At 41.9% G+C, this 27,410-nt stretch overlaps 1 protein-coding gene across 4 annotated transcripts in view; it reads right to left on the bottom strand.

Annotated features, from left to right (window-relative positions):
* FHIP1A (FHF complex subunit HOOK interacting protein 1A) overlaps positions 1-27,410 on the bottom strand; it is a 362,353-nt gene that overhangs the window by 120,424 nt on the left and 214,519 nt on the right. For all 4 annotated transcript variants that reach the window (XM_077477033.1, XM_077477031.1, XM_077477030.1 and 1 more), the window contains one exon: positions 2,646-2,804. In XM_077477033.1, coding sequence (XP_077333159.1) covers positions 2,646-2,804 — 159 coding nt within the window. The remainder of the gene's footprint in view (positions 1-2,645; positions 2,805-27,410) is intronic.

The raw sequence follows: 27,410 nt of genomic DNA, 5'->3' as shown, positions 1-27,410 counted from the left end.
CCTGGGTAGATATGGTTGTTTCTCTTTAACAACCATAGCTTCTTTTTAACACATTAGGGCTGATGGAACTAGAAGTTTACAAAAGAAATAAAAGGCTTGTAACTCTTGTAAAAAGTGGTGTAATTTGTCCCTTTTTATGTTGTAATATACCTGGTTGATCCTGCCTGGTTCTGTGTCCCCCTTAGTGTGCTGACCACGGTAATTATGGCTGCTGATCCATGATACCTTGGTCACTTTACGTGCCTCTGTCATCCCGCTGCTCTCCTCTCTCCCCCTCTCTCCTCCCTCTCTCCTCTCTCTCTCCTTGTCAGCTTGGGAGTCTGTGTAGTGAGCCATGTCCTCCGCTGCCCCTCCCCTTCTGCCGCTATTTCATCTAGGAAAAGTTAGTGATTCGAATTCCTGCCAGTCCCTCTGCAATAACAAGATGCACTACACAGTGTGTGTGTGTTTTTTGTTATTTAATTCTGCAGCTAAATGCCTTTGTTCACATCACTAATGTGTAGTCATGTGACCGCCCGGCTGACATCAGAGGGGAAACTTAGCAACGCCCACTGTAGTCTTTAGATAGGGGAAGGAGAGCGGTGGGCAATCATGTGACCGCACATCAGCGAGATGAAAAAAGGTATTTAGCTGCCAATTTTTTTTTAAAAACACACGCAATGGGGGTTATTTACTAAAGGAAAATCCACTTTGCACTGCAAGTGCACTTGGAAGTAAAGTCGCTGTAGGTCCGAGAGGGACATGCAAGGGAAAAAAAAAACAGCATTTTAGCTTGCACATGATTGGATGATAAAATCAGCAGAGCTTACACTCATTTCAGATCTACCCCTTAGATTTAGAGCGACTGCACTTCCAAGTGCACTTGCGGTGCAAAGTGGATTTTCCTTTCGTAAATAACCCCCAATGTGTAGTACATCTTGTTATTGCAAAGGGGCTGGCAGGGATTTGAAAAATTGACTTAACAACCAATTTAAGCTAAGAGGAACTTATAAAACCCCATGCATTTGTAACGAGATTTTTGCTTTATTTTCTGTATTTTGCTGAAAATGTTTTAAGCCTGAAAAAGTATAATGCAGCCATGACATCAATTACGTTGTTATATTGCATTTGTTTGGGGTTTTAGTTATCCCTTAGAAGAATTGTGCAGTTGACTCTATATTTTTGTAAACTCTTATATTTGTATACTTGGAAACCTATATGTGACATTTTTGCATAGTTTTGCAAAAAATGTATTGTTCAGTTTGTTACAAAGCTACATAATTGGTGAGGTTGAAAAAAGACACCAGTCCATCCAGTCCAAACTTTGATGCGTGTGTATGTGTGTATGTGTTTATGTCAATAGTACAACGAATACCCTTATATGTTGTGGTCGTTAAGGTGCTCACCTAATACTTTTTTCAAATTATTGATGCTCCCTGCTGATACCACTGCTTGTGGAAGAGAATTCAACATCCTTACCGCTCTAATAGTAATGAACCCTCTACACAGGTTAAGGTTAAACCACTTCTGCAGTTTTAGTGAATGGCCGTGTGTCTTTTTAGATTCCCTTTTACTGAATATTTTTTTTCCCTATGCTAGGGTCATCAGTACGGTATCTGTACATTGACATCATATCCCCTCTCAAGCATCTCCTCTCCAGAGAGAATAAGTTCAGTGTTAGTAGTCTTTCCCCATAGCTGACGTCCTCCATTCCCTTATTTAGCTTTGTTGCCCTTCTCTGGACTCTCTCCAGTTCCAGCACATCCTTCCTGAGGACAGGTACCCATAACTGAATGGCAAACTGTAACATATCTCTGCCAACAAGCATTTCTTCTAAACCAGGTAGGAGACACATAGACCTATTTCTGACCACTAGACAGGACAAAGAAACCTTGATAGTGATTTTCATTTTAATTGATGGCTTACGGCAAGTAACGCATGAACTTCCAACACCTGACTTGTAAATATCTCTCACTTTATGGAGTAAGCAACTACATGTTCCCTTTAAACTTGGATTGGATTTAACCATGTTATGTCTGAAGATACATGCTAGAGCTTGTAATGCTAGAGGTTGTGAGCAACATAGTAATAATTCTATGAGGTTTTCACATCAATGGTAAACAGAAATTAATAAGGTCAAAAGGAACACAATGCTTACAACATGTGAGAGCAGGCAGCCCGACCTGTGCAACACAATGCAAGGGGGTTAAGTATTACACAAGTAAGGCATAATAAACTACATGCACTCTTTCTGGAAATATAATTTCAGACCCAAAGTAATAATATCACAGCGACCTTCAAATGTTCTTTAGCATCTGAGGGTGCCTGGCAATAAAAATAATAGGCTTAGCATTTTAAACAAAACATTTCTCATGCAGAAAACACTTATCCTTAATTATCTTATACAGGAACTGGGTTTGAACGCAATTATATTTTTATACAATCCAAATAAAAAAAAAGATCAAAAACACAATTAGCAACTTGCAGTGATAAACAGAAATGTGACCAGTAGGGACTTCTTTGCATATGCATAATTCTAATTGTATAACATGCTGCTTATTTGTATACATGTCGACAAAATGACGTAGTAATGAAAATAATAACCATTGTAAAAATTATTTGTGTATTAGTTCTGTGGTATGGAGTGACAAAACACGTTCTCTAACCTGTATTACTGCATTGCAGAACTCAAGAGAATTCATGAACTGTATGAGTGTTGGAACTTGAAGCCAGTCCTCTTTAACTAGACAATGCCACTCTTCCCCTTTGTCGTCCAGCTTAGTAGGTAATGATGAGTAGAGGCCACTGAGTCCTGTCGCTAGCACCTGTAAATGGAATGATAGCATGTTAAAGGCATGTTTTCTAACTTTAACTATGGACATCATTTTCACATTTCACCTGCTTGTATTGTCATATTTTTCACTGTAATATTTAATTTTAAAGCTTTGTAATCATGGGAAGGCCTTCTATTTTCATGCCAACCAATGCACCCAGCATTGCTGCTGAACAGCTGCAGTGACAAGTGTAAAGAAATGAACTTATATTTTATTATATACCGTGTCTAAATACATAAACTCATCCTGAAGAAATTACACTATTTAATACGATTCTTGAATTAAGTTTGAAATCTGCTTGTCTCAATTACCCCCCTTCCTCTGTCAATGCAATTAAAGACTGTCAGAGTGAGATGGTGCCTATATAAAAAACCAAGACTAGGTAAGTGTTTTTAGCACATTTCCTTCTTGCTCATCTCAGAAGCTGCCCAGGCACATCAATATAAATCTGACTTAAGATTTATGCAAAAGATAACCAGAATTTAAAATGGAACTCCAGCTACAAAGATCTGTATAATTTTTTGAAGAGAAGAAAATTACCACTTGTCATTTGTGTTAAATGTTCAGAGCAGTCGTGTTTACTGACAACTGCGGCTCTCATACAGAGAAGTGATTCTGTCAAATCCCCTCCGCTTTTCAATTTACAGAGCACCTTGTTTTCTGCTGGGGTTCATGCACATGGGACCTTAAGAGGTATTTGGGGTAATTGCCAAGTGTTTTCCTACACGGGCAGCCTCATCTGCAATGTACAGCCTGCCATATAAGTAAAAGGCTGTATGTGGTCGTACTCTTGTAAGTGCCAATGCTTCTTTGTATCAGTGTTTTCTCCACACATACACACCCAACATAATCTCCGGATGCCCAACTTTTATTTGTGGAAAATACTGTATCTCTGTATCTCTGACTATACTCAGGGCTTTTTTTCTCAGAGAATAGGTGCAGGTACTCCCCCTATATGATCTGAGCCCCTACCCTCCTCCGAGCACCGTTCCTTGGTTCCATCCATACCCACCTCCGAGCCCCGTACCTTGGTTCCATCCCTACCCACCTCCGAGCACCATTCCTTGGTTCCATCCATACCCACCTCCGAGCACCGTACCTTGGTTCCATCCCTACCTACCTCCGGGCACCATACCTTGGTTCCATCCCTACCCACCTCCGAGCACCGTTCCTTGGTTCCAACCCTACCCACCTCCCAGCACCATTCTTTGGTTCCATCCCTACCCACCTCTGAGCACCGTACATTGGTTACATCCCTACCTACCTCCCAGTATTGTCCTTTTTGGAGAATACAGGACCAGGTAACATCTGTATGGAATTTCTTAACAACAAGAAAAGCACTAAAATAGATCCCCTGCAGCCAGAAATAATAGACCTCCAGCAACTACAGATCCCCCCAATCAATGAACCCCTTGCAACAAAATAACCCCTCCCCCGGCAGCAACAACAATTCTCCCCACAGCCAGCATCAATTGACCCTCCAGAAGCCAGCAATAATAGACCCCTCCCTCAACAGCATATCAGTCCCAGCCACCCCTCCCCCCCAGCAACATAAGACTTACCCCCAGCAATAATAGATTCCCTGCCAGTAACAATAGACCTCCCCGGCAACAATAGACCCCCCTGCAACAATAAAACACAGAAGTGACAATAGATCTCTCAGTGGCCAGCATGAATAGGCCCTCCAGAACAGCCCAGCACCTCTTGCCATTACATACATTCATTGGTGGAGGTGCCGAAACTGCATTCTCCTGTGTTCCAGCTGAAAAAAAGCTCTGAGTATACTTCATAATTATGGAAGTAATGCAATAATATCAGAAGGGAATGACCCCTTACAGTACCATTATATTCTTCTAGAGGTGGGCAAACAAATGGGGGTCACCCAGGGACAGGAAGCCCACACTCCCTTACAGTTTGAGCTTTGGTAGAGTAGAGCCATCGCACATTATGCAAATTTTAGCAGTGAACATGTAAAAGTTTCTTTAGACAACATTTTACTAGTTTACTATAACACCGCATATATATAAATATATATATATATATATATATATATATATATATATATATATATATATATATATATATATATATATATATATATATATATATATATATATATATATATATATATATATATATATATATATATATATGTATATATATATATATATATATATATAAAATTATTAAATCTCATATAAAGTGATTTTCTGGCTAACTTCACCCTGAACTGATTTACAAGCTGGTTTCTTTTATGCTTTCCAGTTACTTTACCGGAAAGGCATCAACAATAACATTTCAAATCTCCTAATAACGTTTTTCTCAAAATGTGTATAAAATAAACGTAAAGGAATACAACTACAAAAGAGCAATACCACAATGATAGAGTTTATTGCTGCCCATATACCTATTGCCAGGGCTGGTGCTAGACTATTTTGCGCCCTAGGCGAGACCAGCTACTTGCGCCCCCCCCCCCCCCAAAAAAAAACTTCTGAACCGCTAAAAATATAATTTATATACCTCTATACGGTATAAAATGGGCGCAAAATAGTCTAGCACCGGCCCTATCTATACCCCCCTGTGATGTTTGTTGCCCCCCCCCATTGAACTGTTGTACACAGCGAGCATAGTTGACAACATTTAAAATTCTTTTTTTTAGAGAAATGGGCGACAGCAGAGGGCTGGGTGACAGCAGGGCAGAGGACTGAGCAACAAAAGGCCACTGAATGACAGCAGAGGGCTGGGTGACAGCAGGGCAGAGGACTGGGTCACAGCAGGGCAGAGGGCTGGGTGACAGCAGGGCAGAGGGCTGGGTGACAGCAGGGCAGAGGGCTGGGTGACAGCAGGGCAGAGGGCTGGGTGACAGCAGGGCAGAGGGCTGGGTGACAACAGGGGGCTGGGTGACAGCAGGGCCAAGGACTGGGTGACAGCAGGCAGAGGACTGGGTGAACGCAGATCAGGGGACTGGGTGATAGGCAGACGAATGGGAGACAACAGGGGACTGGGTGACAGCAGAGGGCTAGGTGACAGCAGTTCAGAGGACAGGGTGAATGCAGGGCAGAGGACTGAGCGACAACAGGGAACTGGGTGACAGCAGAGGACTGGGTGAACGCAGTGCAGAGGACTGAGCGACAACAGGGAACTGGGTGACAGCAGAGGACTGGGTGAACGCAGGACAGAGGACTGGGTGACAGAAGGGCAGAGGGCTGGGTGACAGCAGGGCAGAGGGCTGGGTGACAACAGGGGGCTGGGTGACAGCAGGGCAGAGGACTGGGTGACAGCAGGGCAGAGGACTGGGTGACAGCAGGGCTGGGTGACAGCAGGGCAGAGGGCTGGGTGAAAGCAGGGCAGAGGTCTGGGTGACAGCAGGGCTTGGTGACAGCAGGGCAGAGGACTGGGTGACAGCAGGGCAGAGGACTGGGTGACAGCAGGGCAGAGGACTGGGTGACAGCAGGGCTGGGTGACAGCATGGCAGAGGACTGGGTGACAACAGGGGACTGGGTGTCTGCAGGGGGCTGGGTGACAGCAGGGCAGAGGGCTGGGTGACAACAGGGGGCTGGGTGACAGCAGGGCAGAGGACTGGGTGACAGCAGGGCTGGGTGACGGCAGGGCAGAGGGCTGGGTGACAGCAGGGCAGAGGAGTGGGTGACAGCAGGGCAGAGGAGTGGGTGACAGCAGGGATGGGTGACAGCAGGGCAGAGGACTGGGTGACAGAAGGGCTGGGTGACAGCAGGGCAGAGGACTGGGTGACAGCAGGGGGCTGGGCGTCTGCAGGGGGCTGGGTGACAGCAGGGCAGAGGACTGGGTGACAGCAGGGGGCTGGGTGTCTGCAGGGGGCTGGGTGACAGCAGGGCAGAGGACTGGGTGAAATTGGGTTGAAAACTGCTCTGCCTAGTATCTCAGTCAAGACACTGCTACAGGAAAGACCAGATATCATCTTGATCTTTGTCACTTTTTTACTTATGTTTAAAAGTCTAAAGATAGAAATAATAAAGTTGACAAAGACCAAGATGATATCTGGTCTTTCCTGTAGCAGTGTCTTGACTGAGATATTGGGCAGAACAGATTTCAACCCAATTTCTCCCAGTCCAGTGGTTGCATAAACAAACAAAACAGATTTTTTAGAGCCTTTTTTTACCTCCATGATGCTCTGCCCAGAAGGACCTGCGATCATCCCTGAGGCTGGCTGCTCCGCCCCCTGTCCCCTGTCCCCCAGTGACATGTGGGATCATCCCTTTGCTGGCCACACCCCCTCACAAGTCCCGACCAGTGACAATGAAGGAGGTGGGCCAACTCCTCGGTATCAATCAGAGCCCTGAGCCGCCGAACAGCTCTGCAGCTGGGGGAGCCGGGGGAGGGATCTGTCAGTGTAATACATGTGATAGTTCCCTCTCTGCGCCCCTGCACCATCCCTGGCAACAGACATTCCCTCTCCTCCTCTGGACACACTCCTGCAGACCCGCCACACGGGGACAGCGGATCCATAGGTTACATCCAGCGGGGATGAGTAGGTGACAGGCCATGGCTGCGCCCTAGGCGGCAGTGCGCCCTAGGCGGCTGCCTAGTCCGCCTAGTGGTAGCGCCGGCCCTGCCTATTGCTGAAGTTTTTTCCTCTCCATCATTAAATGTAATTTGAAATACATCTAGTCTAAAGTCATCCATACATGGATCAAAAATCAGCCGATTCAGTAGGGATCGGTCAAACTCCGAACCATGTATGGGGGCAGTGGTTTACAGAAGTCGACCTATCAATTGACTTTTATACAACCAGTCTGTCAGATAAATGCCTCTCAAGGCTATAGTCAGCGGTGCTGATCAATGTATTTCGACAGCAGGGAAGACTCCCCGCTGTCAGAACACAAAAGCACAGTGGGACTGATGTGTGAATGGGGGGGATGTGTGCATAGGGGAATCAGGTCAGGTTTTTTTTTACTTCAACCCACTGGTGGGACGAAAAAAATTGAATCATCTATGAGATACTTATGTAGCTGGAATCCGACGTTATGCTAGTTTCTTGTGATTAGCTCTGCCACCAGGATGTAGGGCTGAAACAATCAACTGTGCTGCAATGACTTGCGGTATTGAAACAAGGTGCTTGCTAATGCATGTTACATGCATTCACACATTGCAGCGGCAAGTCAATGCAGCTCTTACACACATACCTTGCATCGCACCACAACGCATAGTAACGGTGTGTTGTGGTGCACTGCATTGGCAAAAATGCTGCATGTCCATTGTTTTGTTTGTTCGTGTACATTGGCAGCCCATAAAAAATGAATGGGCCAACTTAATGCAATGATAAGTAACACAAAGAAGCAGCTTACCATAGTGATATCTAACTTTCTATCTATCTGTGTAGAACTTTTTTTATTATGTGAAAGGTGCCGAACACATAATATGAATGATTATGTTAGTGCAAGTCCTTCTGATAGAGGAATGATTGAAAAATACTGAATTAGTGCTATTTTTATATTTTCAAATAGCTACCATTTGTGGACAATGAATTTAGAGCAATCTGCTGCAGCTCTCAGAGAAACAGTAAAAGTATATAATCTTTCAAATAAAAATAGGAAACCTTTTAACATCATTTTGGAATAGTTTCAATGCTGAATCCAGTTGCAGGGTAAAATTAGCACCTTCCTTTCTGTAACAAAATTAAATATTTAAGGCTGGCTTCATGCTATTGTGTTGCAGTAATGTGCACCCCACAAGGCATGACAACCTGTGTGGTGGGCTACGCAGGGGAAAAAAATTGTAGGTGTGTTTTGTTTTTTTTGTCCATTCTTGTACGTTGGCAGCTCATTTAAATGAAAGGATGGCTGTAACAGAAAGCACTTTTAACATGCTTTAATGCAAGCATGTTCCCCATGAAAGAAGTCGGACCTCACAGACCAGGGGTAGGCAACCTCGGCCCTCCAGCTGTGGTGAAACTACAAGTCCCACGAGATATTGTAAGACCCCGACAATCACAGGCATGACTCCTAGAGGCAGAGGCATGATGGGATTTGTAGTTTCACCACAGCTGGGGTGACGAGGTTGCCTACCCCTGTCCTAGACCATTCAGCTGTAAAGTGTTACTAAACCCAGGACACTGCATTCACTATATCTGGTCTCTCACAGTAAACAGAACATGCAAATGCAATCATAAAAATAACCTGCTAAATACCCTTTTTCATCAGCTATATATAGCAGTCTTATGACTTCTATCAGTGTCTGGTTAAAGGTTGTAGGAGGAGTTTTCATTCTACTCTAACTGTCCTATGAGGCTGCAAGACCTCTGAACCTCTGTCTGGACAGTGCCGATTGGCCCTGTGTCAATCACATGCACCCTCCCAAGGAAAAATAAAACTGTGCAGAGTGCCCCCAGGGCTCTATTCTATCAGGAGATGGATTGAGGACTGTGAAAGGAGGGAAGGATCAGAGAAGACAGGATCAAACAGCCTTTCTATTCAATTTGGAGGATTAAATTACCTAACAAGTCAAAATGTGTGGTGCAAGTAAAGAATTGCGTGGAGGTGTAGGATTTGTTATCATGTACAGACAGTCTTTCATGGACTGAATAAAGCAGCATTGATTACCCCGTGGTCAGGAAGTCTGATAACTTCACTTGTCTAAAAAGATGCACTTCTGTAGTAGAGGAGTAAGAGACACCAGTGGCATCATTTTAAGTTTTTAAAAAAAAGATAGTATTCGTTTATTAAGAGTGAGGAGGATAAGATTGGAATGTGTAGGCCACTCTACCCATCACGACTTGGCCAGATTTCCCCCAGAGTCAGTGGACTCCAGTGGGAACACAAAACATGACATTAGTGACCATGCCACTAACTCCAAAAGATAAAACTAAAGCCACACAAGAATGTTTATACTCACTTTTCTCACAAATCTATTATCCGGCACCTTCTGGACGCTGCTAAAGCCTGTATCCCTCTTAAGTGGAAATGTCCGCAACACCCAAAAAGGATGTGGATCTGAAAAGTTAAGGAAATAAGTAGACTAGAAGACCTGGTACTAACTGCATGACACCAACGGAGCGATACTCCAAGACTTGGTCACCATGGCACGTCTTTATCTTCTCAGATGAAGGAAGAACCCTCCTTGACAGCGACCCGAATGACTAAATGTCACCCTACTAACTGACTAATTAAATGCTGACCCCACTGCTCACACAGCACCCAGGAGCCTTGCCAGACTTCCACTGCACTTGGCGGGCTTGCCCTCCAGACCCCCCCCCCCCCACCCAATCTCCCCCCTCTCTCTGTCTTCTCTACATGTAATGTCACATAAGATAACATAATGTGATTGCCCAGATGTCTGTCTTTGACCGTGTTCCTTGAATAAATAAAATAATTGAAAAAAAAAAGATAGTATTAATTTATTAAGAGTGAGGAGGATAGGATCGGAATGTGTAGGCCACTCTATCCATCACGACTTGGCCAGATTTCCCCCAGAGTCAGTGGACTACAGTGGGAACACAAAACATGAAATTAGTGACCATGCCACTAATTCCAAAAGATAGAACTAAAGCCACACAAGAATGTTTATACTCACTTTTCTGGAAGGCAGTAGGGAGGGAGATTTAGGGGCTAGCAAGAAAACCAAAGCGCCCAAGGAGGGACATGCTTTCTGACACACCCATCTGACAGCAGTAGCACTTTCAGCTCTTCAATTGAGAGAATATTTAAAGCTGAACTCCAGGAAATCAACCACTTTCTAAAATCTGCTGGCTTACTATGGACTTATCTCTCTTATTTGCATCTGATACTTTTACTGACAGCTGTCAAAGCTCTAACAAGATGCTATTTTCTCACACAGCCTCAGCTCTGCCCTCTGCTGTATGTTCACAGAAGGCTTTGCATTTTGTGAATGGGTTCACATAATGCAAAGCACTCTGTGATTAGGCAGGAGGTGGTGAAGGGCAGGCAGAGTGGGTACATGTGACTCTGCAGCTGTTAGAGATAAGAAAAGAAGGTCCAGCATCTCAGTGCATAAGTATAGTGAAATCTATGCTCCCAGCGCTTGGTAAGAAACGTAACTTGTACATTAAAGGAATGTACCTTGGACCCATTCCATGGTACATTTTTAGAAAGTGGCTGAATTCCTGGAGCGCAGCTTCAGCTTTTTGTAAGTATTAAAGTGTTACCTAACCCACAACAGTAAAATCAGTCTGCAGTAAAGCATGCTTGTTATATTCACAGTGGAAACTAAGGGGTTAATTCTCTGCACTGTGTAAAAAGGCTGTTTGATCCTGTCTTCTCTGATCCTCCCCTTCTTCCACAGTCTCCAAACCATCTCCTGATACAACAGAGCCTTGGGGCAAGCTGCACATGCTCAGTTTGGAGTGTATTTAAAAAAAAATATTAAAATATTGGGAGAGTGCATATGATCAGCACAGGGCCAATCAACACTGTCCAGACAGAGGGTCTGGGGTCCTGCAGCATCATAGGAAAATTAGAGGAGAATGAAAACTCCGCCTACAAGCTTTAACCAGTGCTCTGCCAGGCACTGATAGAAGTCACAAGACTGCTCTAACTGCTGATGAGAAAGGGTATTTAGCAGTGTATATTCACTAAACCTATTGCATTTCCATCTTTTGTGTATTGTGGGAGACCAAATATAGCGAATGCAGGGCCCTGGGTTTAGTAACACTTTAACCTTATTTTTACTGGGTAGCATTAGTTGTATCTTTCCGAGCTAGCTACACAGACTCTTTAAATAAAATAAGGGCAGCAAGTAGAAAATACATTAAAATACATACTTTTGAAATAGAACCTACAACCAACGCATTTCGGAAAAGAGCAAGTGGCTGCAATTTATCCAACTTGTGAGCCATGTCACATGATAAAAAAAATCCTACTTCATCTGCAATAATCCACATTCTGGGAACGGTTAATAATCTCCCTCAGTATATTTCTGAAAAATGTCTTAATCAACATGTACTCGACAAAATGCATATTAATTCTTTGTAAATGAATTCCTCATATAGATTTAGGAAGCATGTCTTTATATTGCCTAGATATGAAATTAGGGGTTCAAATCAACTTGCAGAAAGCTAACAAATGTCAAACAAAATAAACAGCGATAAATAACTTTACACAGAAGTAATATTTTTTTCATTCGCCCTCTAATAGAAGACTGATTTTATAGTTAGTGACTACATATAAGCTGTCTGGAGCTAAAGACTGGGAACACCTCTGGTGTAAGTCAGCAGGCTGTGATGTCTACACTACAGGAGTCCCGTACTTACAGCCTGTGCCATGGGTTCGTCCAGCAAATGACTCATCTAAGGTCTTCCTCCCAGAAGAGAATTTACAGCTCCTGCTATGCAGCCAGCTCCGAATAGAAACACACACTGCTTCTTCCCCGCACCACCAGCTAGGCACACATGCCAATGCTGGCATTGCACCGACACTGGAATGATAAGCAGAGTGAACAATACTGTAATAAACAGATTCTGGTGTACTTTTGTCAACAGAATATATCGGGGAGACCGCAAACAATCAACATCAAGTTTACTCCATTAAAATGAGCTACTAGGATATTTAGGCAATTTTCAAAAAATGTCTATAAAATAGCCCAGAATTTAAGGTAATTTGTATTATACTTATTTTTACTGAGCAGTTAAACTCTATTTTCATCTTTTAGGAAAAGAATGGAGAAGACTTTTGCAGTGTCCTTCAACACATTTATTCGTCAGGAAGTCAGCTATGTTCAAGAAAGTTTCAATATAAGCATTCATTTTTGATAAGGTGTGGGGAATGGAACTTGCTCCTATATATAACTGGTGACTTTATGAATTATAAAAGCTCTGTGGCAGATTAAAAGGTTAAAGTGGGGTACCCCCTAAAAAAAAAAAATTAAAAGTCAGCAGCTACAAATACTGCAGCTGCTGGCTTTTAATAATCGGACACTTACCTGTCCCGAGTTCCAGCGATGCGGGGGAACGAAGCCCCCCCCTCGCTCCCCGCTCCGCTCGCGGCGCCGTCATGCATACTGTGGGCACCCGGCTGTGGCTTCACAGCCGGGCACCCACTGCGCGTGCGCGAGCGGCGCAGGGCGCCGTGATACGCCGTACAGTCACCTGGGACACGTGACAGGTCCCAGGTCAATGTGCGGCGCGAGGGGAAGTGATGTCACCAGCCCGGGCAATGAAGAAGGCAGACTACGAGGGACCCCCTAGCAACCGGTATTTAGAGGTGAGTAAAAATTTATTTTTTTGCCAATTATTTTTTTTTTATTTTTTTTAAGAATTTTAAGTAGTTTTATTTTTTGGGGGGCAACTCCACTTTAACTTCAAGTTTTCTTTGCAGTTACATTTATTCTGGAAGCTCCCTCCCCTGTCAGTCTTAAGCCTCGTACACACGATTGGATTTTCCATTTGTGTGATGACATCGGACAATTGTCGGATTTTCCGCAGACAAATGTTGGATAGCAGGTTTTAAAATTTTCCACGGACAAATGCCTGCTATCAGATTTTCCAAGCGTGTGAACACAAGTCCGTCGGACAAAAGTCCAAAGTACAAACACGCAGGCTCGGAAGCAAGGACGAGCCAGAAGCGGTAAGTCTTGTAAAAATTAACATTCATGACGTGGCAAATTATGAAATCTCGAAAAATGCAGCGCACAATTCTCTTCTTCTTTAATCGGATAACAATGAAGCTGCTTTGCTGGTGATACTGATGGAGTTATTGCAAACAAATTTTCAAAGGCTTTTTTTCTAGTGATATTAAGAATATTAGTTACCACAACACCATTATCCCATAGATTTTACGATCAAAGATACAACTATGTTGGTGTCCCTTGTTAATTTTATATTGTATTTTTTTAAATGAACTATAACTGCCTACTCCCAAACTGTAATTTGAAGTAAAACAGATAGCCAAGTATTATTCTCCACAATTTTTTTATTGTTCATTAAAAAAAGAAAACAAATAAAATTAGACATGCTATCTGCCAATAGAACTTAACCAAAAAGTGCATTCTATGCATCCAAAAATATAGAAAATATAACAAATCAAATCATGATTCAACAAAAAATAAATAAAAGCCTCATGCATGTGTCCTGATTTTTAATATAGGGGGTCAACAATGCCAAGAGTTGGTGAAAGCAGAGGTCCACCATCCAGAGATAATTCAGACAAACATCTAGATTATTCTCCTGGAGCTCCCTCAGCAAAGGCATATGACATAATTGGTCACGATTAATAAAGCCACAAATTTTTGGTCCAAGAACTGGGTCAAAGCAATAACTCCAAGGCCAATAATAAATAGCACGTTATCTCCTCCGATTCCGCAGCATGTCTGGTTGATGAAGAGCCGCTCAGAAATGAACTGAAAAGCTCAAAATGAAAAGCATGAATCAACACTCACCAAACCTCTACTATAACAAAACCAGCAGAAGGAGCCCAAAGGGTGGCACTAAATAGTTGAAAAAACACATAGTACGTCACTTCGTTCGTGTTTGTTGGCTGACAATTCCTTGCCGTTTGTATGTAAGACAAAATCCAGGCACACGCCTTCAGACAAAAGTCCAAGGTTTTGTGTGCGGAAAATCCAATCGTGTGTATGAGGCTTAATACTCACCCGTCCCAATTATAGTGTGTTTTCAATGAGGCCGGGTCCAAAGTAGTGCACACTCTCCTTTGGATTGAATAGGGAATACAGTGCATAAATGTGAGCTTAATGGTGAATTTTCTGAGAGGCAGCTGTTGGGCACTGAGAAGGCCAATGAGCTGATATCTCATCAGATTAAAGACAGGTGACCATAAGGGCCTTTACTGACAGGCTTTCCACTTGTGTAGATGACATAAATTTGACAATGGTTTGAGAGGCTTCTAAGAACTTTAAGAACTAAATGACAGGTACACTTGTCCTGCAGTTTATGAACTTCTGATGTGAACAAAAGGAACGGCCTCCGATAATACGCAGAGATTAAACAAATCTCCCTACATACGTTTTACTTGTATACCTGCTGTCTTTTCCTTTCTACACTCTTTGGAAAGTGCAGATCGTGTTAGAAATCTTTCTTCCTCGTTCAGCAGTGGCTGGGGAGTCTGGGCATACACTGTGCCCAGACTCCGATATACTCAGAGCTATATATATTGTGAAAATCCTGCGAGCTACTAAATGATAACCAAAAGGTAAGCTGACTATGCTGCTGGTACTGTTCACACTCTCCTAAATGTGCCAATTGTTTCTCACTTAATTAAGAGATCACACTCCCATAGGTGAGATTATTCCTGGAGGGGGGAGCACTTTGAGTTGATCTGTTGAGTGATCTTTAAGCACTAATGAGAATTGGAACACTCGTCTGAGCTGTCTGAGCACTAGTTGGGATACACTCTGTGGGATATTGCATCTTCTTTTTTTCATCATTAGTTCACTTTTATTATTTATACAGTTTTTTGCATGGACTATCCATTGTTTGCACTGATTTAAATTATCCACTGATATTGGATTCATTTATCCATATTTTGATATATCGAGCACTGTGATCCTTCATTTTTTTATAATTATTGTTATTATAATCGTTCCATCGCTTCAGTTACTGTTTAAATTTGTACTGTGTGAGAGCTGATTGAAGGAAAGGGAGAGAGATACTGTAAGTAAACACTACAGACAGATTTATGTACTTAGATCAAATTTCATGAATGGGGTTTACAACCACTTTAATGAATGACATTTGTGTATAGTAAGCAATTGCTTTTTTTCACCTTTATTTCAGAATTTATTTTAATTTATTGCATCTCATTGCTACTGACGTCCTTCAGCCTTCGGACATTTTTAGGGGGATCTTCTGGATGGTGACAACAGTGGGCCATGCCTGTGTAATGTGTCAAATGTGTTAAAAAACACACATTTAGTCTCCTTTAGAAGCTTGTGTGACAAGGTGACAACACAGGAGTACAATTGGGAAACATGTTGTAAGCCTTTAACGGGAAGTTCTGTTTTGTAACAGAAGCCATGTGCTAGGCTGCATGACCACAATATGTACAATCAATCATGTGGTGGGAGAGCATGTGCATTTTTAAACTCTATTCCTGTCTGGACATAACATGATTCCCTAGACATACCAGGGCACTATTGGCATGGGATTCTCATCTGGGCACCCCATGGAATCAGTCAATACCTGAGCAGACCCTGGAAGACTCCCAGCGGGACCTAACCAGCACCCACCAATAGTCCATCCCATTTCTTTCTAAGGCTCTGCAGCAATGGACTCCAGTAGTAGCTTCACCCAGAACCATCTGTTTCCAGAGGACGTCCTGATTGTGAGGATAGGACAAAGAAATGTCCTAACAACTGTTTACTGAACCAGTTGATTACATATTTACATACTCCAGTCATCCTAAAGGTCAGTACACATGGGCCGCATATTGGGCGGCATCGGCCTGTTTAATAGAAACCGAACGGCATTTGGCCTGTGTGTGCAGAAGCCAATTCAACAGAAGCCAGCCGTTCAGCCAGCTTCTGTCGAATGGGTATGACCGAAAAAGGTCTGCTGATTGGCACTTGATCAGCACTCTCAGCCAATGGCTGAGAGCGATGACCGTGTGCTCTGGTGGTGGGGCAGTCCCCCTGTCAGAACACAAAAGCTCAGTGAGGGAGATTGTCGTACTAACATCAGACTGTTAGTACAGCTGCTTCTCCTAATCTCTTTGGTTTTTTTTGTTCAGCCCGCTGGGTTGAACGAAAAATAAAAGCACAATGTGTATCAGGCTTTATTGTAACAGCACTTCCTTGAGGTTGCAAAAAATAACAAGGGCATTAACAATAGAGCAGATTCAAGGATCCCACGCCTTTTAGAGGGTTTTGCCAGAGTCCTGAATCCCATGAAAAAGAGGATGCAAATAGTCCAAACATCCCACATCTTTCCTTTTCCGCTTCCCCCTAAGGTGAAGCTTCAGGAGATAGAGCATCACAGACTACATTCTTACTGTAGCTTGGTTCTACAGACACTCCCTATGATGACACCAGATGGATTTCCGCCAGACTAATTATAATAGGGCCCAATTTCCCAAAATGCCCCACACTGACATGGGCAGGGCTGGCACTACCTCACTATCTGTGGTCATACCCCTACTACTATACTACTATACTGCCTACTCACTCCAAGGCATCCCCAAGGCTATAACAATATCTAGTGGTTATACTGGGAAAGATCTTATCAGGTACCAAAACCCTGGAAGTATGATTTAAACAAAGCACACATTACTCAAGAAAGCTGATGAAATATACACAAAACATACAGTATATTTTTACACATAAATGTATTTCTCCTAGAGACACTCTCTGTAGAAAAAATAAAAGCTTTACAAAAATACCGGCCCATTAGCAGAGAAAAAAACTGGTCTCTCCTCATATACACATGCAGGATGCTGAGTTTTAACTTTCAGGACAGGTACCTTTGCAGTTTGTAGCTTAGAAAAATGCATTCCCAACACATGCAACCTTTATTATGTACGTTTTTTTTCTTTACTGGAAGTCTCCTTCGAGTATAAAAAGGTATAGCTATTTTCTGTAATTGTTTTAACATAACATATTCATTCTTCACTGTCGAAGAAGAGGCATTTTCTGCTTAAATAGGCAATGATCCATTGTAAAGGACAAAATTTCTCTCTCACTTATTCAAGAAAATTGCAGGCACTATAATAAAATGTTGGGACAGTTGAGCTCAAAGTGAGTAATTGCACAGACAGGCAGTGAAATTGTAGATATCCGATTGAAGTATTAGCATATTTAATATTAAATTGAAACGATAAAGTTTCTCTGCTGATTTGCAGTTTTCATATAGTGGATGTTATAGGTGTATTTAATCTCAATCAAGGTCACAATTAATATTTTACTACACATTTAAACATCCTGAACATTTTAGAGATTGGTAGATTTTTTTATCTATTCTAAATTGAAAAGGAATGGTCGATTTAAACTTATGAACATAAATGCTAACATTTCAGAACAATTTATTGGAAACCTGTGTTGAGAAAAATATGGAGGCTGCTATTGAAAAATTTGCTTTAAGGCTGGGTTCACACCTATGCATTTTTTGTGCTTTTTACATTTCGCAGATTTGCACTACAGATCGTGTTCCATAGGAAACCATGTTAAATGGACTCTAGGGCAAATCTGCAAAATGCAAAAAGCAGTAAAACTGCATAGGCGAGAATCCAGCCTAAATGATACATCATACCAATCTTGGCCTAAAAGAAAAAACCTGTCATGAGTGAAATCCAGGCTGTTATTGCTGTTCTTCTGAAAATGCTGACCGACTGTCTGACCTCTAGCATCAATACTTTGATCGCTGACCTGAAACAGGCATGCAAATCAGGAAAAACTGGTTAAGTGTCAGAAGTCATCACCTACATGCTTGTTGCAGGCCGGTGACTTAAACATATTGATGTAAGGGTCTCAGCATAACAATGTTATGTTGTCACAATAGGAAGTGATAAAAAAAAAACACAGAAACACAGCGGTCACTTTTTTTAATGAGATGGAGGAAAGCCAGAACACCAGAACCCACATTGTCACTAACAACACAAAAAAACTGATAGAGGACCTAAGTTTTCCCCTTTCTGTCTAGATGTAAAAAAACAAAATGTGTTGGATTGGTGTTAAATTTCACATGTATTTTAGAGGGAACCCTAGCCTATGAGTTGTTAAACCATTTCCTGACCCTAAAAGGGGCCCCACGTCTTAACAGCATTTCAGGGACAGCAGACCAAGGCCCCATGAAATCTGACCAGCTCCTCAGCACAGTCACTGAACAGATTCCACTTTCAGGCCTTGTTAGAAGTACTGAATTCCTTTCACTGTAGAGGCCTTTTTGATAACATAGTTACAGGTGGCGTTCCCATGCAGTCACTGCCCATATCTGTGGCAAGTGTAACCCAAATACCCAGACATCAAGGCTGGCATTCAGGTCACTGCTGGCCAGCCAACCTGCTACAACTGGCCACCACCACCCCTATCTTGAACTGCTATTAGCTATTTTCCCCAGGTATTGGCTGAGCAAACTTTTAAATTCTTCCAAAGTCTTCTCATTTCATGTTAGCATCTTATAAGTCTCACTGCTATACACCAACTGCCATTTAACAAATACACCCACCGTACATGCTACTGCTTTCTACACAGTATCAAAGGAAGACAAGGGTTCTTTTTTTTTATTGAATAGATTTTAACACCATCATTTTCATACAAACTAACAGCAAAACTAAGTACAACAAACAATCAATATGTGGAGTTGATTTACTAAAGGCACATAGACTTTCCAATTTGTTAAATGCAGTTGCTCCATAGCTTAGTAAATAAGGTAAATCTTCATTTAGCAAAGAATACCCAATCACAAAAACTGCAGTTTTGATTGCTTGTGATTGGATGATTGAAGTCAGCAGAGCTTCTGCTCATTTACTAAGCTCCGGAGCAACTGCTCATGCAGAGTACAACTACACTTTGCAAAGTGCACAGTCTATTTGCCTTTAATAACTCGACCCCATAGAGTTTTGGTACATTCCAGCCAGGTGGTACGATAGTCTTTCCTCATAGGTTGATAATTCAAACTTAAAGGATAAGTTTACCTTTGGGAACATGTTACACCTGTTTTTTGGGTGGAACATGCAAGATGTTCCCATTGCTGCAGCATCTCCCTGATCCACCGCCTGTAGTGACAGCGAGCCGGGGGTCTTCTCCTGAACTCACTGTCACAATTGTAAAAAAGAAAGTGGTTATGCAGGGTTCCGCCCACCTGGACGCAGCATTCATTCACAGAGTTCTGTAAATTGGAGAATTACAAGTACCAACAACATCTTTTGTGGCTGTCGGCTTGTAGTTCTCAATTAACTACCAGGGTGCTGTTGAGCATTCTAGATAGTTCATTGATGCTTTCTGTCGGTGTATAACTGCTTGCTCATGGTACGAGCAGACAGCTTACACAGATAGTCAGCAAGACTCCATGCTTTACAGGCTCTTTATATAAAAATTATAAATGCAAATTTTTTTACCTGCAAAAAGTTGTGCATTTATAAAAAAAATTTAAAGGTGAACTTATCCTTTAAGATGGTAATTCACTGTACAAACTTTGTATCCCAGGAAGGGATATTAATAGTTGGTGCTGCTTGTCACTTCCACGCCATGGCTGTTGCAATGCTCCCAGGGCCTCAGCCCCTACCACATGGGTATCTCTGATGCAAATCCAAACCCTACATTTTGGTTTTCACTTGTGCCCACAGAGCCCACAAAAAACTCCTTCCTCCCCATGTGTAGGCAAGGGACCAGCTGTACTTGCCGAATGGGTGTCACTGACCCAAAAGAGCGGCAATCCCTCTTACAAGTTCTTTAATCTCATCACTGTAAACATGAATAATCCTTTTTTTTTTTTTTACTCTTTCATTACAGCTAAAAATAACACAAGAAACCAAAAGTAGTAAGGTATAAAATAAATAATCAACCATTGTCGTAAGATATGTTATAGGCATATACATTTAGTACTGTTTAGTGCTATAGAAATCTCAGTGTATAATGTATAAAATACATTGTTTATTAAGTATTAACCAGTTTATTTGCTTTGATTGTTTTCCAGGGATTTTATGGAACAGAGAAACAATGGTGTGTAGGCTTAGAAAAAAAAGGAAGTGTGTACAAGTGATCAGAAAGAAAACAATCCATCCAATCAACTCAACCCCATTTGTTCAAGATTAATAGACTTGGGTCAATTTACAGAGCGCTAATTATGTGGAAAGGTCCTAGTTACTTAATAGAGGGTGTAAGGTGTGACATTCAACGTGACAGGTCAGCATAAACTCAGCAAGGAAATTTGGTAGCAATCCAAGGATACCAGACTGAGAAAAATAAGCAAAGTGTTTCCTGCATACACTGATTATCTATATCTGGCGCTGTCTCATCATGTAGCTAAGTGAATAAAGTATAACAAGCATTCTGGCATGTTTATTAATTAATATAGTTAGACCAACCTAGTCCAGCTTTAAAAATGCTTCAGGTATTAATCAAGGGGCTCCATCGGCTGTCAAAAAAAAGGGGGTTTTATTTTGGGGGTGGGATTGAGAGAGTAAATCATATTCAAATTCTGTAATATTAAATATCTACTGAGCCATTTGAAAAGTATTTAATAGCTTGCCTGAGACATAGCACATTAATTATATATTTTTTTTCCCATAGCGGCATAAAAGATAAAAGTAACTTTTCTTTTAATATGCGTCCCGTTCAGGCAATGGAACATGAAAACAAAACTTATTGGTAAAAATATCAAGCAGTTGGTAATAAAAGCAAACATCTGCTCAGTGTTTCATATCACATCAAGTCCATGTCAAAGCTAATTGGGTGACATAGTGTTCTCAGCCATAGGTCTGACAATATGACAGTTTGCTACAGATATGGAAAATGCCTAATGAGACAGGCAATCGCTGGATTTCAGACTGCATTCTTCACTTCTTCTTTTTATTTCTTTTATATAAGGTCAGAGATGTATGAACAGGATTTACAGCAGCCGCGGGATGCAGGCGTTCACGCCCCATGTCCTTTATTATCACCTTAGTATCATTCAGAATAAAGCAGGGGTGTTGTAACAAGAATAGTCATCAGAGAGCTTCTAATGGTGAGCCCAGAGTACTGGGGAGGGGGCATCTAAATGTGTCCTGTGCATCTAATCATGTGATCTGATTTGTGATGCCACATTTGCAACCACAAAGTATGCACGGAAAGGGTCACTTATCCTACATATCATAAGCTTTCTAGTAGTATTGCCATCTGGGATTTTGTTCATACAGCTCCTCTCTACCTGGTGCACTCTTCTTTGTTAAGATTGTTACTGAAGAGGGCAATTCGGTAAAGGTAGGTCACAAGCAATAAGATATGTTGGGGGGGGGGGGGCATGGAGCATAGGATTTGGCTTTAATAGGCATATTTGGCTGCCCCCTATAAAATTACAAACCCATCAAGACATTTTTTTTCAATTCTAGCACCCTGGAGTTTAGGCAGGGTTGCTCCTCACAAATGTACTTGCTAGGAGTAGTTATCCTGGTTGATTGCTATAGATCTATTGATTTAGGCCTTGATGCACTTTTCTCTTCTACCACTAGGTGCCTGGGTACTGGGTGGTACTAGATACAAGAAGGGCAATGCAAGGTCAGGTTATGGGTATATGGGGTATCTCAGCCAATGGGCAGGGGTTTTGTTGAATCCCTTGGCTTGCTGGGAGAGCCTATATATTCGTGTGAGGTCAGCTGATGTATGTTCTGTCATCGCAGATACTTAAACTCAAATAAAAATACACTAAGAAAATAAAAATTGCAAACAGTCCATCAACTATAGATGAGAGAAAAAAAGTGATGAGCTCAGCAGAAAAGCTTCAAGGACTCCAGTGAATCAGGTGATCTATACATCAAATATGGTGTCTTGAGTGACACCCTCCACCACCGACAGAATTGGCCACTCACCTCAGGAAATGGACCTCTGAATGAATCAGACAGGTCAAATGCAACATTCCCCTTCAAGGGTTAATAGGCAGGTCCAAATCCTGGTATCGCTTGTAAGGCTTGCCGTATCTCTTAGTATAGCATCGTCATTTTTCTCCAGATATCACACATAAAACAAAAATGGCATAATATAGTGCCCTAAGGGGCGGGACGCGGATGAAGTCCCTCCCCTTAGGGACGTAACGCGTACGGAAACCACGTGACTGTGTTTGTGACGTCCCGCGCGTCCTCACACGCTAATCCTGGTGTGATACTCTTTACTGGAATTACGCTTATTAACCGCATGTTACCTAGTACTGGGGCGCAGTGTGATGTATGTGAGTGCACTTCTTTATCTTTTAAAATAAATATGGTTTTATAATCAGAGAACACTAGATTATGCCATTTTTGTTTTATGTGTGATATCTGGAGAAAAATGACGATGCTATACTAAGAGATACGGCAAGCCTTACAAGCGATACCAGTATTTGGACCTGCCTATTAACCCTTGAAGGGAAATGTTGCATTTGAGCTGTTTGATTCATTCAGAGGTCCATTTCCTGAGGTGAGCGGCCAATTCTGTCGGTGGCGGAGGGTGTCACTCAAGTCACCATATTTGATGTATAGATCACTTGATTCACTGGAGTCCTTGAAGCTTTTCTGCTGAGCTCATCACTTTTTTTCTCTCATCTATAGTTAATGGACTGTTTGCAATTTTTATTTTCTTAGTGTATTTTTATTTGAGTTTAAGTATCTGCGCTGTACTGCTTTTTTATGATGTACTATTTTGGGATTTGGTAATTTGACCCTCAGTATTTTAGCTGCAGAGTGTGTTAGGGAATTGTTGTTTTTTAGCACTGGTTGATTTCTTTTGTTTGGATCTATGTTCTGTGCCACCTAGACGGCTGTCTGGGTGGATGTGTGATGTATTGCCTGGGTTGCTAGGCCAGAGATGGGGCCTATCACAGGTGCATCTGGCTGCTAGGCTGTCGGAGGGTCTATCCAGAAGCAAGAGAGCAGTGCAGAGTTGGGACTGCGGGTTGCAGTCCAACTGAAAGTGACGGTTCTGCCAGCCGGAGAACCTGTCATGGTTGGAGGTAGAGGGGAAACTGTCGCCAGTAAGGGACTATCCAGGGACCACAGTGAGTAACTGAAGAAAGTACTAGAGCAGTATTCTCACCAACCTGGGAAGGTGAAGAATCGGGAAACTTCAGTGGGAATCAAGCCAGGGACCCAGCAGGCCAGCGGGGGGTGAAGCTTGAGAGGTATCTAGAGTGCCGAGCTAAGGACCAAGCAGAGATGTGGGGGGGACGCTTGAGGAAGATACCACGTGAAATTGGAAGATTAGGCATTCAGTGTCAGTGAATCAGAGGGTCTAGTGAGAGACCTGGAGCTCAGTGTATTGAAGAACTACAAGGAGTGATTCTAGTGAAAGTGAAGGAACTGTTAAGTCTTGTGTTTGGAACTGTTATGCGCGTACACACAACAGGACTTTTCGACTGACTAGGTCTGATGGTCTTCCCGACGGACTTTCGGTGGAGGTCCGATGGACTTTCTGAACGAAACTACGAGGCGACACACGACCGGACTAAGTCCGTTCGAAAGTCCGTTCGTTTTGAATGTATTGACATAAACAGGACTAAACAAGGAAGTTCAGTAGCCAATAGCTGCCCTTGCATCGTATTTGGTCTGTCGGACTAGCACAAAGACGAATGGTTTTCCCGATTTTTAGTCCGTTGGACTTGAGTCCATCGGATAGATTTGAAACATGTTTTATTTCTAGGTCCGTCTGACTTTTGGGAAAAAAAAGTCCGTTGGAGCCCACACACGATCAAATTGTCAGACGGACCAAGTCTTCCTGGAAAGTCCGATCGTGGGTACGCAGCATTAAAGACTGTTGCCATAGGAGACAGCATTTCTACACATGCAAATGTAGCGTCTTGCTGGATGCCTTTGCCTACATGGCTGTCCTCCTATTGAAGTCTCGGAGTCTGCCAATTAATTTTGCAACTAACTAAGGGTGTCCTGGCCCTAACCCTCTCTCCCCCAAAAAAGGTTTGTTAAGAGAAATAAACTTTCTTTTGCATCCAATAAATGTTTGGCGCCCAATAACGTTAACAACTATACACCCACCATGCCTCACAACTCACTACATACAGAAGGATGTCAGCTATCCCTGGCCCTGGAGGTTCTCATTAGATCAAAGGAGGCTTGGGACCTTGCTACACAATAGATATACCAATCAAACGAGTGTATTTAAAGATAAAAATAAAAAGATACAAAATGCATTATTCAAGCTACCTTATCATTTGCCCTTTCTGGACAAAGTCACAGATTAGCTTCAAACCCCTCACCCCCAGCCCTAGCATTATATACTTTCCTTTGCTCACCTGCCATTCTGTTCAGTGATGAGAGCCAAAGGAAATACCCCATAGTTTTGGGTATAGAGGAGCATGCGGATCACTCCATGTAACCCCCACCTTGTAAGATATGACTTCAGTGACTTGTAGCTTACATGGGATTTTCCTAAGCATGACTGGGCAGCAAAAAAGGTCTGTATATGTTGATGGGGAGGGCTGTATTAAAGTGAATTTGTTGCTTTTCCCTACAAAGATTTCCATGGTCCTAAGTACTATAAACTTATGACTGTTTTAATGTATGCAGTTGATCCATAAAAAAAGTATTTAAATCCTAAATGCAGGAACATCTCAGCTACATTCAACATATTGATAAATACTCACACCTGCTAACCATCTATGATGATGCAAGATGGCAGGAAAAAGTTATCATGGTTATGAGCCTGAATAATGGGGAATGGACATCCCCTTCCTTATGCCCTGTACACACGATTGGATTTTCCGACAATAAATGTTGGATGTGAGCATGTTGGCTGACCGTGTGTATGCTTCATCGAACATTTGTTGTCGGACTTTCCGCTAACAAATGTTGCCTAGCAGGTTCTCACATTTTCCCCCAACAAAACTTTGTTGTCGGAATTTCCGACCGTGTGTACACAAGTCCGTCGCACAAAAGTTCACGCATGCTCAGAATCAAGCAGAAGGAGCCGCACTGGCTATTGAACTTCCTTTTTCTCAGCTCATTGTAGTTCTTGTACGTCACCACGCTCCCACATTCGTAATTGTTGGCCAACATTTCTGTGACCGTGTGTATGCAAGACAAGTTGGAGCCAACATCCTTTGAACAAAATTCCACGGTTTTGTTGTCGGAAAGTCGGATCCTGTGTACTAGGCATTAGGTTGCATTCACACATGTGCGGTGCGAATTCTAGATCTCTCTGCGAAGAGAAAAAGCAGCTGTTCAGCAATTCCTTTCCATTGTAGCTGCGGATCAGCTGTGCAGGGAGAGGGGGGAGGTGTAGTGAGGAGGGGGAGGGGGGAAAGAGAGGGGGAAAATCAATCGATCAACTTGGTAAATTTTGTCTGCTCATTAATGGTTCAAATCTCGCCAGTTCCTGCTGAACCGACTGAAATTTGAACCATGTAGGGTCGGCCTGAGGCACAATCAAAGTTATTCTGAGCAGGGCTTTCAATAGATGAGAAGCAATGTACTAGAGCACCACTGATAATGTGCATTAGTGTGGAGTGTCATTTCAAGTTTGACTAAGATGGACAAAGTATGAATGTAAAGGCTTTTAAAAAAAAATTGAAAAAAATCTTTAGGTGCATTCTGCTGTCATACTGTCAAAGACAGACTCATACTTTCCAATTGCTGCCTAGTGTACAAGGATATTTTCATACCTCCCAACCTTTGGAGATGGGAATGTGAGACACCTATTAGCAAAAGTATGTAGGCATAGGACACACCCCCTGCCATGCCCCCTTTAAAGGCGCATTGTAAAAAAAATGATTGGTTAATCCCACAAGTGTTTTTTTTTTTAACCACTACTGATCCGTTAAATTAACTTTTGGAATTTACAAATGCAGCAATTTAGAAATTGGATGAAAGTTTAGCGCTGTAAAACACTTTTTTGTACTTGTGCATTTTCTACACAACTATATATCAGACCAAAATGAAGGACAATAAGGTAAGAGAAGGAATGGGATTTTTAGGGTGCAAAACATAACACAATGAGATGTATCAAAAATATTTATTTAGGATAAGGTTTTTATACTAATTTAACACAAGAGAGAACCCCATAACTCATACCTCCCAAATTTTTGAGATGGGAACAAGGGACACCAATTAGCAAAAGTAAGTAGGTATAGGACCCACACCCTACCACGCCCCCTTAAAGGAGAATTATAAGAAAAAAATGTTGCACACACAAGTGCTTTTTTTTACCGCTAATATTACTTTATACTGGCTTTGAAAATTTACACATGCAGCAATTTAGAAATTGGATGAAAGGTTTAGCACTGGGAAATACTGGGAGATAAAATGTGCATTTTTATATAGAACAGTGATGGCAAACCTTGGCACCCCTGATGTTTTGGAACTACATTTCTCATGATGCTCATACACTTTGCAGTATAGTTGAGCATCGTGGGAAATGTAGTTCCAAAACATCTGGAGTGCCAAGGTTTGCCATCACTGATATAGAACTATGTAGATCAGACCAAGATTAGGCACAAATGAGAAGGAAAGAGGGACTTTGTTCCTAATCAGGGACAGACCCTCGAAATTAGGGACAGTTGGCTTTTTTTCGTTTATTCCAATTGGAATGGAGCCATGATTCTATCATGTTTTTATCCTAAATAAATACAAAAATATATAAAAAATATTTATTTAGGATAAAAACATGATAGAATAAAAAATCCATTAACAAGAGTTACAATTACAGTTTACAGAAGGTGCCAATTGACAAATTCTTTGAGAACTTGTCAATTGGCGCCTTCTGTAAACTGTAACTGTATCTCTTGTTGATGGATTTTTTTATTCTATCATGTTTTTATCCTAAATAAATATTTTTGATACATCTCATTGTGTTATGTTTTGCACCCTAAAAACCCCATACCTTCTATTGCCTTATTGTTAAATTTTGCAGGATGTGGTGCCAATAGAATAATAGATAACAAGAAAATGACTGTTCTCGAAGGACAAATGAAGAGGGACAGATGGACTTTGCTTCAAATCTGGGACAGTCCCTCAAAATCAGGTTCCTATTTTTAAAGAT

The sequence above is a fragment of the Lithobates pipiens genome, unplaced genomic scaffold (genome assembly GCF_037356315.1).
Source record: "Lithobates pipiens isolate NorthernLeopardFrog02 unplaced genomic scaffold, aLitPip1_a1.2 Scaffold_13, whole genome shotgun sequence".
NCBI classification, from domain to species: domain Eukaryota; kingdom Metazoa; phylum Chordata; class Amphibia; order Anura; family Ranidae; genus Lithobates; species Lithobates pipiens.
Note: the sequence above shows the minus strand (reverse complement) of the source record. Positions and strands in the feature narration are given on the sequence as shown.